Source organism: Periplaneta americana, chromosome 16 (assembly GCF_040183065.1).
Source record: "Periplaneta americana isolate PAMFEO1 chromosome 16, P.americana_PAMFEO1_priV1, whole genome shotgun sequence".
NCBI classification, from domain to species: domain Eukaryota; kingdom Metazoa; phylum Arthropoda; class Insecta; order Blattodea; family Blattidae; genus Periplaneta; species Periplaneta americana.
In genome coordinates this window covers 45,056,678-45,073,371 of record NC_091132.1, presented here as the reverse complement: position 1 = coordinate 45,073,371, position 16,694 = coordinate 45,056,678, and the positions used below count along the sequence as shown (strand labels likewise).

The window sequence follows — 16,694 nt, the reverse complement described above, 5'->3', positions numbered from 1 at the left end:
ATAGTCTATTTGAAAAATTATCTCATTAGGAACAATCAATAAAATTTATAGCTCCTTATAAATTTGTTTTGACAAGTGTGTACTCACATTCAAATATGCAAATTTAAAAATATGTTTGACATATTACGTAATAGTGAGTAACGAAAAGACTATTCATATAAAAGTTATATTTCGCCTCTTAAAATATTCCGAAATAATGCACTATATTTCTGTAAAAATTACACGAAACTTTAGCTAAAATTTTTTGTACGTTTGCAGTTGAAATATCAGTGAAATTGTAATTATTTTTCATGCGCTCAAGTTCAAGTCTCCTTAAAAGAGAGCCCTTATATTTTACAAATCACATACTTAACAATTCCGTCTTGGGTAACTAATATACGACAAAACTCTGCCTGAATGTTGAATCTTTATACAACTGATTATATTTTATACAAAGAAATTGTGAAGCATATTAACACATACCTACTTCATATACTCAATCTATGAGTAGTAGTGAAATATTTTCCATTCACAAAACTTGATATATATTCTATACGTTTATAGAGGAAACATAATATAAAACAGGAAATATATCTTCTGGATCAGTCTCAGTTTCCAGAAGACATATATGATTTATTGTAATTATTATTATATTTAATGTTCCTTGGTCATTTTAAGCTACAGAAGATATTCGTACACAAAATTATTACAACTGTAGTCCTATATATAACATATTTTTAAACTGCAGAGCATATTCAGACAGCATGAAATGATTAAAATTGTGACAGAATGAGATGATTGTAATTCTTACGATACTTAACGTAATGTCTCTTGTAACTACAGAAGATATTCAGACAACATTGGGTGATTATACATTTAATCCTTTTTTTAACGTCTCTTTTAAACGGCAAAGGACCATATCGAGCCAGCATTAGATAATTATAATTGTAATCCTTTATTTGACGACCTTTTTAAATTGCAGATTATATTCACACATGAGGAGATGACTAAAATTTTAACCCTTTACGTAATGTCTCTTATAGACTATAGATCATGTTCAGACGCGATAAGATGATTATAATTTTATTTTATTATTGTAATCCTTTCTGTAATGTTCCTTATAAACTTTAGAGCCTTTCGAGACAGCATAAGATGTATACTTGTGATAGTTTTAAAAAGTTTCTTTTGAAATACAAATTATTTCAGAACGATTAAATAATTAATATTGTAATCCTTTACTTAATGTCCATTTTAAATCTTAGGTGTTGTTCAGTAACAGCAAAATGATTATGATTTTAATAATTATTTAAAATTATTTGATTCCGTGAAATTTCAGGGTGTATTCACTAACGCAAAGACGATTACAATTTCAATTTATCTAACGTTTCTACATGCTTTTAAATAAAGATGGAAATTTTCAGGAACGATAATACGATTGAAATAGTGGTTTTAAAATTAAATTTACACGATAATCATCCATGCTATTGAAATACAACAAAAGGATAAATGATTCTTTATTAGATTTTCTATTGATATGGACAAAATGACGATCCTTCTAGGTAATAGTTACCGAATAAGAGTGTGTTAAATATTTGAAAAAAAAAAACATTTTTTTCTGAGAAAACTATTGCCTTCTCATCAATATAGTATTACAATTTTTTCTTACATACAACATGAGCAATTCGATCTGAAAATCTGCAGTAGTAGTAACATGTAACATGAGCTACTGCTTGGCAAAGTAAGCTTTTAATAAAAAGAGTTTCTTTTGTGGATCTATAGAAAAGGAACTAAGAAGAGACTAGTGACGTACTTTCTGTGGAGTGTGACATTGTATGGGGCAGAAACATGGACATTACGACGAAGTGAAGAGAAACGATTAGAATCATTAGAAATGTGGATATGGAGAATAACGGAGTGCGTGAAATGGACAGACAGAATAAGAAGCGAAGCTGTGCTACAAAGAGTGGATGAAGAAAGAATAATGGTAAAACTGATCAGGATGAGGAAAAGGAATTGGCTGGGTCACTGGCTGAGAAGAAACTGCCTACTGAAAGATGCACTGGAAGGAATGGTGAACAGGAGAAGAGTTCGCGGCAGAAAAATATATCAGATGATAAACATTAAGATACATGGATCGTATGCGGAGACAAAGAGGAAGGCGGAAATTAGGAAAGATTTGATAATGCTGGGTTTGCAGTGAAAGACCTGCTCTTGGACAGAACACCATGAATGAATGAATGAATTAATGAATGAGTGAGTGAGTGAGTGAGTGAATATTTCTGTCAAACTACAGAGGATATTCAGGAAAGGTAAAATGATTATATAATAATATAATTATTAGGTGTTCATTGTTCCCTATAAGGTAAAGAGAATGTTCAGAGGCGAGAAGATATAATTTTAATTTTCCATTTATTGTTCCTTGTAACTTTACTGAAAATATCCAGAGGTAATGCAATTATTAAATCTGTAGCTCTTTATTTAGAGTTACTTTTGATTTACAAGGATAAAATGAGTCGATTATAATGTAACTATTTATTAAAGTTGCTTTTGAACTGCAGAGGGTATTAATAAACTATAAGATGAGGAGTATATTTTAAAGTTGCTTGTAAACTATAGAAGTCATTCAGAGACAATGAGATGAGTGAAATGGTGTTTCTATTACTTACTTATTGGCTTTTAAGGAACCCGGAGGTTCATTGCCGCCCTCACATAAGCCCGCCATTGATCCCTATCCTGAGCATGATTAATCCAGTCTCTACCATCATATCCCACCTCCCTCAAATCCATTTTAATATTATCCTCCCATCTACGTCTCGGCCTCCCCAAAGGTCTTTTTCCCTCCGGTCTCCCAACTAACACTATATATGCATTTCTGGATTCGCCCATACGTGCTACATGCCCTGCCCATCTCAAGCGTCTGGATTTAATGTTCCTAATTATGTTAGGTGAAGAATACAATGCGTGCAGCTCTGCGTTGTGTAACTTTCTCCATTCTCCTGTAACTTCATCCCTCTTAGCCCCAAATATTTTCCTAAGAACCTTATTCTCAAACACCCTTAATCTCTGTTCCTCTCTCAAAGTGAGAGTCCAAGCTTCACAACCATATAGAACAACCGGTAATGTAACCGTTTTATAAATTCTAACTTTCAGATTTTTTGACAGCAGACTAGATGATAAAAGCTTCTGAACCGAATAATAACAGACATTTCCCATATTTATTCTGCGTTTAATTTCCTCCTGAGTTTCATTTATATTTGTTACTGTTGCTCCAAGATATTTGAATTTTTCGACCTCTTCGAAGGATAAACCTCCAATTTTTATATTTCCATTTCGTACAATATTCTGGTCACGAGACATAATCATATACTTAGTCTTTTCGGGATTTACTTCCAACCCAATCGCTTTACTTGCTTCAAGTAAAATTTCCGTGTTTTCCTTTATCGTTTGTGGATTTTCTCCTAACATATTCACGTCATCCGCATAGACAAGAAGCTGATGTAACCCGTTCAATTCCAAACCTCTGTGTTATCCTGAACTTTCCTAATGGCATATTCTAGAGCAAAGTTGAAAAGTAGAGGTGACAATGCATCTCCCTGCTTTAGCCCGCAGTGAATTGGAAACGCATCAGATAGAAACTGGCCTATACGGACTCTGCTGTAAGTTTCACTAAGACACATTTTAATTAATCGAACTAGTTTCTTGGGAATACCAAATTCAATAAGAATATCATATAAAACTTCTCTCTTAACCGAGTCATACTCCTTTTTGAAATCTATGAATAACTGATGTACTGTACTCTTATACTCTCATTTTTTCTCCAATATCTGTCGAATACAAAAAATCTGATCAATAGTCGATCTATTACGCCTAAAACCACACTGATGATCCTAAATAATTTCATCTACATATGGAGTTAATCTTTTCAAAAGGATATTCGACAAAATGTTATATGATGTCAACAAAAGTGTGTTTCTATTACTTTTTTTAAACTTCAGATATATAGATACGATGATATGATTGTAATTATAATTCTTTAATTAATGATTTTTATAGTAGGCCTGCAGGATAATGAGATAATGTTATGCCATTTTACAATTATGATAATGATTTTGACTGTAAATGAACTTCTTAAGACATAATAAATGAAGGGAATGCCTTCAATTGGAACCCATGTCTAAAACATAGTCAGTCAATGCATGTTTTTTTATTTTTTAAATACTTTTGTCTAAGAGAGCTTCACCAGCCGTAACACCAGGCATTTATCTCTAGCTCTAATCCATATACCATAGTGGTCTGCTTTACCTGAAAGATCTGCATGGATCGTGATGTCTTCATCGCTAGAGGAAGAACCTACAGAGCTTCGATGATTCTTATACTGATTTATGGGTCATTCAATATCCACCATCAGTGCCATACATAAACATTTGAATAAAACGGAAGGAACAACCGCAATGGCGGATGATCGATTCGGCGTCACGCAAACACAAGCCGACGCCCTATTTTTCGAGGAAGAGATAATTAAAGGATAGTTGTGGAGAGTATTGTTAGTATATCGATTGGAAAAGGCACAACCCAAAGAAACACTTCTCAACTTTAACTTCGTCTATTATAAATACAACTCCTCCATCAACATGGTCGTTGTAAACCATCACCCTTACTACTGAAATACAAAGGCAGATATCAGAGATATAATAGTCACAAAATAATTGAAGACGTGAATTGACAAATATCCCAACTCCAAAACTTGCCGAATTAGACTTCTAACCCGACATAAATATTCTGTTTTGAAAAGGCTACTATCCTATAAAAAGGAATATCCCAAGTCTGACTCTAGACCTGTGTTTTTTAATCATACAAATATTTATTTCAATGCTCTTATAGGGTAAACTAGGGTCTGTTGGACAGTCGGGCATGTTGGACACTCCGTACTTTAACGTGTTACCACGCCACTTGTGGACACCACATTCTGCTAGAAGTCAATGAAGGAAGTAGCCACGAGTGGCTACTTCCGTCATTGACTTCTAGCAGAATGTGGTGTCCACAAGTGGCGTGGTAACACGTTAAAGTACGGAGTGTCCAACATGCCCGACTGTCCAACAGACCCTAGTTTACCCTATTACAAAGCTATGTAATTTTCTTTCTCTGCTGAACGATTTACGTCAATTGACTTGAATATTTGCCAATTCAGGTCTTCAATTATATTAAGTAAACACATTTATATTTTGAAATATATATTTCAATATCTTGCACATCCTTAATAACACCGCTATTTGCCTTGAGTTTTGAACATTCTAAACATTGTAAATGGATGTTTTTCTATTTCTTACAATTATATAACAAGCAGATGTCAAATTAAGGAAAATAAATCTCAAAATGACGAAAATAGATAATTTAAATTGAAAACTTAAGTACAGACACCGTCCTTTAAATAGTTGTTTTTAGAACAAAATTTAGTTGCAGTGTAACGAACGAGGTGGCTCGTGCTTTCCACAAAGGACGTGCATTCGGGAGGTCCGCGGTTCAAATCCCCAGACCCACCAAGCTGTGGTTTTTCACAGTTACGTAGGCAAATGCCAGGTTGGAATTTTCATTTGCATGGTCCATTTCCCTTCCTCTTCCCTGTAGAAAAAGAATTTGGATTTCATATCATATCATTGATCTTCATCATCTCATTCCATAGGCGTATTCATGACCATGTCTTTATCCGCTTACGGGAGGTGCGTGCTCTCCTAAACCGTCTCTGGGTTTCAAGCCTTTCGCAATATCTGTGCCAGGATTCATTCCTTAAGAGCACAAACAAAGCGCTTCGACACCTTGAAGGGACGTTAAAATGGATCCTGTGCTGCTTGGTTACCTTGGCGGTGTAAACTTAGGGCTGGGGGTGCAAAGGGGGCCCATTGAATGAGCGGGTGAGGGGTCTCATGCGGCCGGTGGGCTGGTACACCTCATCTCATTCGTTCCATAATTCGGGGTGCATAATAGGCCCCAGTCTGGCCGACGTGCTGAAGGGTCGCCCCTAACCTGCACCTAGCCATCGTTCTCTAATCTCTAATCCCTAGTTGAAGTGTTTTGTAAGGAGAAATTAATTTCATCTTCAAAGCAAAGATCAGTAGGTTCTATGGTCTTGAGGCACTCTTCAGAGAGGTTTGTTATACCGTGACGGTACCAGGTTCTGATTTTTTATGCGAAGAATTCAGTGATATCCATTTTTAAGTGGACAGTATGGTGAAATAATGGTGAAAATTAAGAAAATCGATTAAAAAATTTATTGTGGCTCTCTATTTAGACCGAGCTCAAAAAGCTAATTATGTTCCCATTACTTTTTTCAAGCTTTTGAGCTAATATTAATTAAAAATTGTAAAAATTGTGACACAAGGAGCCTTTTTAGTGACGTCAATATAAAATACATTTAAAAAATATCATTTCAAAGCTATTGGCCCTAATGGCACAAAATTTTGTACAGATGTAGGTATGTTTATGTAGTTTAAAATTAATAAATTTTGGACGAAAATTGTGAAAGTTTTAAAACTCATCAAGACGCAAGAACAATGGCTATATACCGGGTGTGGTAGCAATTCGATTCCTCGCGATTAGTGAATTTTTTTCCACAGTTATTCGAGCATTTCCTGTTGGAAGAGAAGTCAATTTCGATTAACTAATACCCGATACCTTTCTCAAAACTTCATGAACTCGTTCTAGCTGCATCGACTCCACTTCGTTTTGGAACAAACTCCTCATTAATGACACCTTCAAAATTCCACCAGATACATATAACGTTACTTTGGGTTGAAACCGATTTTGTTTAACGACGGCTTTCGCAGACTGACTGAGATCGATCCACTACTTTGAAGTGTCAGGCGTACTCATTTTTCATCACATGTGACATTTCTCCTCATAAATCTGTCGTCCATGGGATCAGCGATAAACTGAAGATAGTTATGCACTCTGCGTTGAGCCTGTTCAAGTGTCAATTCATGAAGTACAGATCTACAATTTCTATATGATTTTCTAAGCGCCTTAATATGGTGATCTGTTGTACCTTTTGAAGCGCCAAGTTCTTCTGACAATCAACGAGTACTTTTTGTAGATTTTCTTCCAAAACTCTTCTTATTTTCAATATTCCACACCTTAGGTCTTCCAGGACGTTGTAAATCTTTAATATTTTTTCCTCCAATATTGAAACGCTTGAACCATCGGTGTGCTACACAATCGGTAACAACATCTTCTCCCCAACTTCACACATTTTTCGAGCCGTGGCAGCAGCTTTATAATCTTGTTTCTAGTAGTGCTTTAGAAGAACTCTAATCTCAAACTTAATCACCTGCGTTTTATATTCTTTATTTTCTCATAAGTGGTGCTTTGATATCACTTGTGAGGTTGAGATATGCTTCGGATAGTTAACTAAACAACAATTGACGACTGTCACATGCTTACAATACACAACAATAAGCAGAGCTTCTGTAAATTGTATTGTCCAACTATAGAAAATCATTAAAATCTTACAAAACACCAAATTAAAAAAAAAACCGACATTAATTATGGGACGAACTAATACGCCTACTTAGAGAATACTAGTAAAAGAATACTTTCAAAATTTGGAGAAGATTAAACCTTGGTTCTCTTGGTGGTGATGGCCTGATAATGAGTCCTTTAGTATGATGATCACATCGTGCCTCTCAAAGTTACAATCCAGCAGTGATTGCTGTAATGAATATTGACAGAAACTGGCTGAGAGATTAGTTTGCGACATCGAAGACATTCCTACAAGACATGCTTCAATGTTATACTGGAATTACTAGAAACATTTAAAAGCGAGAAACAGCAGAAAGTTTCGTTCATAATTATTCAACATTCTTGTCACTCAAGTGTGAGGTTATATCACAACCGAATATTTGTGTAAATAACTGCAGGAAGAAGGCAAAAATGAAAGTTAATGATCGAACCGATAGGCGACAATATCTTTATTGTGTAGTTCCTCAACATTGAGGAGAACGTGGGCGGACGCTTGCAGTATATAAAGCTGGTTTTAGGATGAAATAATCACAGTTTTAAAGAGTTTACTAAGAGGTACAGCTCCGGAATTCAAATACACCATGTCCTATTTCAAGGTAAGGTTGTAATGAATTATTTTCTGGTCTTGGTTTGAATTTTTCTGCAGTTTAAACTGTTAATTATAGATAATCAAATTTATCAAGAGCTCCATCCCAAGCACTTAAGTCAATCTTTCTCGACATTAGCGCCATCTATGAGCCCATTCGTGCAGTAGGGATAAAAATGAGTTGAGAATCGTGTCATTGGACAATTAACATTTCATCGTTTATACTTAATCTTTAGAATTTAATGATACAATTTATCACCCGCAATAATACATGATCACTGAGTTGGTTCATTTAAGGGTATCTGTACGTGAACGACCATAAATATTATCAGAAAATGCAGGCTCTAAATTTATAAAAATTTATAAGGAAATGAACTCACAATTGAACAAAAATTACAAGGTACCACAACAAGACTTATTAGAACTTAAATATTTGATAAAAGTATAAAAAAAGGTTACTAATAATATTTCTTAGAATTCACTTTTTACTTAAAATTAGATTTTCCAATATTTTAAAATTTTGACACATTATTTCATAACTACACAAACATTAGAGATAGAATTCTGAAATTTTGTATATTGATTTAACATGTGTTTATGCAAAAGGTAGACTACAATAATGCCCATTTCTTTCAAAATAGAAAAATTAGGTCACAAAACATTATATAAATTTTAATATATTTTATATACGACAAATAAAAAATTAATTGTATTAAAATAAACAACTCTACATGTCTGAGAGTAGTCTACTTTTCAGAAATAAATGTTTATTACATGCAGGAAAAATATTAAAGATGTCAGAGAGGGCATAAATATTTTATGGTTATCAAATGATGTACTGTCATCCTCTGAGGAGTTTTGTGCTGAGAGGAATGTGGTTCCGACTAGCCTAGCGCGGTACTGGAGTGGGAGGGAACAGTGACAGAGGCAGTCTGGAAGGAAGTACAATCATATTGAAAACATTTCACTCGTATATAGAGTACCTAACACGTGCACACAGTCACACACTACTACAAACTGAAGACTGCATATTTTTGGACGATTAATTCTTCCCACTCCGCTCGGCTCGGCTTGGCTGTAGTAACAAAAGAATCTACCTGCAACCCCCCGCACCGATAGCAAGAATACCTCAGGTCCCAGCGCTGAACTCGTCGGAGGAAGACAGTAACTGCAGAATTTGTTTTGTTTTTTTTTTTCATACTTTGATAAAACTGGTTTAAAAATATTATTAGTAATCTTTTTTTATACTTTTATCGAATATTGAAGTTCTGATAAGTCTTATCGTGGTACCTTGTAATTTATGTCCAATTGTGAGTTAATTTTTAATTAAATTTTAGAAATTTAGAGCTTGCATTTTCTGATAATATTTGTGGTCGTTCACGTACATATACCCTTAATCTTTCCATCCTAGTGTAACAACTGGATCGTTGTTTTATTTAGGATGATAACGACGTCTTCTTTATTTGATTTGATTTTCAGGTCCTTGCTGTGGTTGTCGTTTTGGCTGCTGTTGCGCTTTCCCAGGACCATGAAGAGCACCATCATGTGAGTAAAGTTAACCAATAGAAAAATGTATACGTAGTTTATTTTCAGTTCTTTTCTTTGCATGAATATTAAAAAAATTACATTAAAGTCTAAACGTGACTCCAACTTTTTCAATTCGTAATTCGACTAGATTTGTATATTCTATTTGTGTCTATAAAAATAATTATTTATGCATTTCTCATTAACTTTTCAATAATGCGATTTTCAAATTAAGAAAATTACAAAGATATTTGAAAATTTCATCCAATACCTACTCTGATTAAGCAGTTTTCAAGTTAAAAATTCGGTGAACACTAGTTGAATTGGCAAGTGATATGAAAATCAATTTCTTACAATATCAGAGTCCTACGTTTGGTTACTTACTTTGAATACAAGTTAGGTGTGCATCGTTCATATTAGCTTCGCTTGGTGCGGAGAGCAAGCTGCGAGACAACAGTACACGATATAGTTCAGCAGTCTTCGCACATGCTCCGGTACTGTTTTTATATCTGTTATTGGTGTGCGTGTGTATATAAATCGATGAACAACAGAAATAATACTAATTTACGAAATACCACTTGGGATAAAAGAATGATTGGATAAAATATTTTGAAGTTTGAAAAAGTGGATGTAATTTAATGTGATTATAATACATTCCTCAATTTTTCTTCTTATAATTTTCAATCTCAGAATACATCCTCTATACAAAGGAAATGAGATGTATAATATAAGCATTCACCTTTCGTAGCACTGCATTTTATTTTCAAAATATGATTAAATTTAAACTATATTTTATCCTGTTAATGTCACAGTTAATGTCTGTTTATGGAAAGCTATAGATTTTTTCTCTTCAAACTCATGTTCAACGAATTCATATTACAACGAATACTGACGTTTACTCTATGTTGCAGTTTAAAAATTTGCTCACGCGGTTCTATCTCTTTCCGAAGCTTATGGCAAAATAAAAAAATATCGCATGAAAAACATATTTGATCGTTCAAAAATCAATTTTCAGTTATACAATATACATTCAATGATGAACGGTTGAAATTTATATTTTATAATATTTTTAATGTGGAGAATTCCTATTTTGTACATTTGATTCAATTCATGTAAGTATTCTTAAGTTTCATTATGATCAGATGCATAGTTTTTTAGTAATTCCAATTAAAAATTGCACAAATTCAAAATCTAAATACTCTTACAAAATTTAATTGTCATAGGCCTACATAAGTCTTTTAAATTTACATATAGCTATAAATAGAGAGTTTTTTTTACAAGATAAAGTTCAAAATTTAACATTTCTCTATACACTAAATTCATTTTATTTTTATTTTTTTTTTAATAATTCGAATGTATTAGTTTTAAAATTGCTAATATATTTTGGAGTATATAGGACTTACAGTAAAAATGTAATGTTCCTAGTATGAAACTTGTAAGAATCTTTATCCAATTTGATTAGGTAATGTGGACTTTACATCACTAATTTCGTCTCGGACCGACAGGGGACCTTGGGGGAATTTGCCGAAGCAGGAATGGTAGCCTATATGGATTCTGTCGGCTGTAGGGACCGGTCGTTAGGGAATCATGTGGTTAGGGCGGTGAGCGTAGGGGATCTGTGGCATGCAACTCATTCTATATCGAGGGTTAGCGCAATAGACCTCAATAGGTCGCAGTGCTGGGACATCCGTGCCCTCCTGAGTTAAATTCCATTCCATTCCATTACATCGCTAATAAAAATGTTGTAAACACATTCATTACGCAAATAGTTGGGTAATGATACTTTTATTACGCTACTAGTTATATAATGATCATCAAATTAATAAAACGTTTGTCATCTGCTTCTCGTAGGAATTTGTGAATGTTTTAATTTGCAAAGATACTAGATTTCTTAGCTTGGTAGCCTTCACTTTTTCGTTACAAAAACCGTACAACTGCTTGTACTTATGTCGACCTTCTTCAATAATAATATGCTCCGTACCTTCGAATAGTGCGTCAAAATTGAAATTGGCTTTTCGCATGCAGCTTTCTCACTAAAATATACCAAAATTACCCTCTCCGACACGCCTTTTAAATTTTTCCTGGAACACCAGTCTTCAAAAATTTATATTCCACTTCATATCTTACGTGGGATTTCGATGGTATGTCCTATATATTCGATTGCAGAATTTGCAGCATTTTCAATATCTGAATCCTGGTTTGAACTCATTTTAACAATGTTTGTGTATTTCTTCTACTACTGCTGTTCTTCTGTTATAAACAAAAATCTATCGTGTTCAAAAGTAATAAAACAAACATAAACGAATTGCCTCTCGCAAGAAGAAACTAATAATAACACAGGCACATCTCCACAAAAGACATGTTCAAAATTAATAAAGAATGATAAAATTACTTTTATTAAAAATTACTTTTTATAAAAGTGGATAAAACGTTGGCGATATACTTATCATAACATTTCACATTACAATAAGAGTTTGATAACCAGTATTGTAGTATGAAGTTACGGTAAGTATGTCGTAAATAACTGTTGCACTTTAAACAAGACGAAATATGCTGAAAAAGTCTGAGAAAACAGCCTGTAAACACACACACGCACGCTTGCAAGCTCAGAATTAAAAAGGAAATGCAAATTTTTTATTGAAAATGACCAAATTTCACCTGTCTTTCACCTTAAAAGTTACCTATTGGTGCGTCTTTGTATCATAATAATAATTATTAATTTATGTTTTCTAATGTTTCATCATGAAATCACAAGTGTTTCAATGTTTTTCGTTATCGATTTTTGTAATTTTGCAGCATCATCCCAAGTACGAGTTCAAGTACGGAGTGAAAGATGAACACACTCACGACATCAAGGAACAGGCCGAGAAACGTGATGGCGACAAAGTGGAGGGTCATTACAAGCTGGTTGAGCCTGACGGCACCACCCGTACAGTCCATTACACCTCTGACAAGCACGTAGGCTTCCACGCCCATGTCGAGAGGTCCGGACACGCAGTGCACCCTATCCACCACCACGAAGTTGAGATCCCTCAGCACCATCACAAGGTCGAAGAACACAAACCTGAGTACACTGCCTCCAGCTACAGCAACGTCAATACTCTCCACTGATCATGATAGGTGGCTGTTTCGTCATTCATATACAACACTAATCATGTAATACGTACCAAAATATATTATAAAATTCATATCATCTATACCTACGCCCGAGTAATCTGTTGCAAATGTAGGCGGTGTATTCCTAAATCATGAATACAATCATAGACATATCATCATCATGATCATCATCACTTCTAGGGTGTAAACTATTAATCTCTTCCGGTTATATTTTGTTTTACGGGCGTCGAATGTTTCTTTTTCATAACATTTTATAACTGTCGTCGTCATCATCATCATCATCATCATCATCATCATCATCATCATCCACATTGTTTAAGCCTTGTTTGTCTCGTTCCGGTCTCATGAAGTATATAAATTTTAAAATTGTTGAAGTCATCTTTTCCTGGGTCTGCCTATGTTTCGTTTACCAGTTGGTCTGTAGTCGAATATTAATTTAGGAATACGGTCTTGAGTCATTCTTTCAACGTGTTGCTTCCATTTATTCCTATATTCTGTGAGTTTTCTCAATTAAATTGAATATATTCAGTTCTAGTCTGATGTCTTCATTGCGTTTCTTGTCTAAAAGAGTATAACCTGCTATACTCCTCAAAAATCTCATTTCTATCACCTCGATTCTTTTTTCTTCGGATTTAGTAAGAGTCCAGAATTCAGAGCCGTACAGCAACATAGGGACTGCCATAACTTTATAAAATTTTTATCTTGCTTCTTTGCTAGTGTATTTTAAAGTTCTTTTTATTGCCCCACAGAAATAATTAAATTTGTTTATTTTATTTGTAAAATCTTCTTTTCTTGCATATGAGATATTGCAGCCCAGATAATTAAAAGTATAATTTGTTCTATATTTTATAACTGTATGCTCTTATATTTCTCGTTTTTATAAAATTTTTATCTCATTGGTGTCTGTAATCACCAATGTTTGTACAAACTGATTTTATTGGTGTCAGTTCTTAAGTCTTCATTTCTTATTCATAAACACTCTTCAACATATCTGCGGAATCTCATTTTCGCAGATTTAATTGCACTTCGGTGATTTTGGTTTGTTATTTCCAACAAAATCGGGACAGATACTACTTTACAAAACCTCAATTGTTTATTAAAGAATATCTCTCTTTTTTGTACCACATAACTGCATCTTCTTGTTTATAGTCAATTCCACGCATTTTCATTAGGCCACTTTCGAATATTATATCACAAAACATGTCTTCATCACACACGGGGATTTTCTTTCTGCTGTATACCGTGAAATGCCATAATTCTGACTGTCTTATCTTGAAGTTGTTATTCGTCTGTAAATTTAATAGAGTGATGAAATAAGTTTAAGAACATCTGATATAGCCTACGCATATTGAAGCCCTAAGTAAAAGCCTAGATCATATTATATACCCAGATTGCTCAGCCTTATAGGCTTTGACGGTAACAACTTTTGTCAGGTTTACTATGCTGCCATCTAGTTGTTACATAAGGAGTCGCGTCATAACTCCCACTTGAATTGCATTAGCGACTGTACTGCCATCTCGTGTTCGTTTACGGCGGACGGATGGCGATCCTGGCGGTTGTTCTCTTCAAAATGCTACCGATTTTAACATAGGGATGAGCAATTTATTATATATTATGGTTTGGGATAGAAGTAACATACAATACAGACACTCCAAATTAACAATCATATTTCTGACCAATGGTAATGGTTCATGGGACACGAGAGTTTTGGAAGAATTTTGTTCTCCGAAATTCCTTTAAGACTCTCTAGATTTGAATAACGATCTTCATCGTAGAAAACTAGTATACTACGAGTATCTATTCGAAAAATACTGCAATGTGTTACAAAGAAAAATATATATCAGCAGCCTGAGTCTGAATCCGTTAGTTCCACCAGCTACTAACTGGATGAGCAAAAAATTATTTTTCTTTCTGAATATCTGGTTGGTTATTCTGTTTCTGTCACTGAGTAGGCCTACTGAAAGTATATTATAAATTTCAAATTGAATTTGTTATTGTATTATACATTACCATATAACTAGAATTATGTGCTTCTTTTTTATGCTGTTTCATATTTTTATACCATTAACTGTTGTTTCCATTTCGTGCACAATATTGAGTATTTACCAATAAATGTTTGTGATAATATTTTGTGTTCGATTTATTTAGACTGATATCTGGTCAATAGACTTATGGATGGCCCAGACTTTTCCAAGTCCATTTCACTAATTTTTTCAGGAGAGATATTTTAAGCTCCTGACATTCAAAGCTTTATGAAACAATTTAGAATAACTTTATAGCAATCTTATGGAGAGGAATATTTACAATTTTGTTCGATTCATGTATGCAGACAACAACTGGAACACAATGAAACACAGAGTTCATTCTTAAAAAATAAGTCCTTGTAAAGTACTATCTCCATCCCCTAATCATAAAATTTTTAGAATGATGAAACATTAATAGGCTTATCTTCTGATACAAAGAAAACTTTTCATATGAAGGCTTATTTGCTTTAGTTTAAAGGGAAGATTAACATAATTCTCAGAAAATTCCCAGTAGACTTACTCATTTACACAAATCTACACTTTTCTTACTTAATCTTAAATAAGTTAAAGTGGAGAATGGGTAGAACAGAGAAAAATTCCTTCCGGAACCGGGACTCGAACCCAGGTTTCCAGCTCTACGTGCTGACGCTTTATCCACCAAGCTACACAGGATTCTAGTTCCGATGTCGGGTTGACTCCTTCTCAGTTTAAGTTCTACCTCTCTGTTCCCCTTCGGTGGCCTACCCTCATGTACTGTATCACAGAATATGTGACAGTGGCACAACATCCAACACTCTGCACAGAATGGCCGGGGTCCGACGGAACAAGGCGCCTAACCGTCTTGAATCACTAATGATTACTTACGCTTATCATATTACAATGCAGGAATTTTGCATGACCATAATATGGTAAAGAATGGATAGAACGGAGAAAAATTCTCTCCGGCACAGGGAGATTTCTGCACGGAAATATCATATAAACTTCGGTACATCATTGTAATATTAAACGTTATTTGCGTAAGTCACAAATCACAAAATCACTTTACCATAGGCCTAATCTAAATTCGCTTCTCTTAAAAGTCTGAATCGTAATAAGCTGAACTACTACAGTTTCCCCTTAAAAGAAATTCAATAGACAAAAAGGGGAAAACCCAAATTAACAAAATAATACACTCATATAATTAACTTAACACCTTCCTACGAGAAGAATCTGCGAGTAAAGAAACTGTGGAAGAGTGACACTTTTTCTTATCTTATAGCTATAAAGAATACGATAAAAATGGAAAGCCACGTTTTTATTCTTGGTGATGTTTGGATTCTGTGTCTCAACTCTTACATTCATTTGAAGAATGCCCCAAAGCCAACTCTTGGATATCCTCTAAAAAATGTCTTTCGTCCTCGGAATACATCAATGCCATCAAGATGTCTTGCAACGTCACCGCAGTGAGATCTGTCCCTGCAGAACCTTCAGTACTACCCGTTGTCGCCATCCCGGCTGCAGCGAGACTGAAACACTTGGCCACGTACTGGGGTTCTGTAAGAAGGGAGAGCTACTGCGTAACAACAGACACCATCCTGCCCTTACAGCAATTGCCAACCTGCTAAGAAACAGAGGATGGGAAGTACATGAGGAGATTCTTTGTGTGTCTGAAGATGATTCTCATAGAAGAGTCGATATAATTGCCATCGATAGAAACCCAGAAAGTGATGGTCTTAGATCCTACGATTTGCTTTGAACGAGACACAAATCAAGCACTGCAGATAAATGATGACAAGTGAGCTAAATATGTACCTTGTCTACCATACCTCAGTGAAATATATGGCATTTCGCTTTACAACTGGGATGTTGCAGGCTTACTATTTGGAGCGAGGGGTTGTTTACCAAAATTTACGTGTAATATCCTTAAATCCTTTCAAATTCCCTTTTATGAGGTTCAGAAGATCGTAATGGAA

General features: G+C 34.5%; 1 protein-coding gene across 1 annotated transcript; it reads left to right on the top strand.

Annotated features, from left to right (window-relative positions):
• Positions 1 to 8,039: 8,039 nt before the first annotated feature.
• LOC138716191 (cuticle protein 19-like) lies at positions 8,040 to 14,845 on the top strand. Its single transcript, XM_069849029.1, has 3 exons — positions 8,040 to 8,087; positions 9,557 to 9,622; positions 12,398 to 14,845. Exons 1-3 carry the CDS (start codon positions 8,073 to 8,075, stop codon positions 12,710 to 12,712), a joined length of 396 nt encoding a protein of 131 aa, XP_069705130.1. The 5' UTR covers positions 8,040 to 8,072; the 3' UTR covers positions 12,713 to 14,845.
• The last annotated feature ends 1,849 nt before the right edge of the window (positions 14,846 to 16,694 follow it).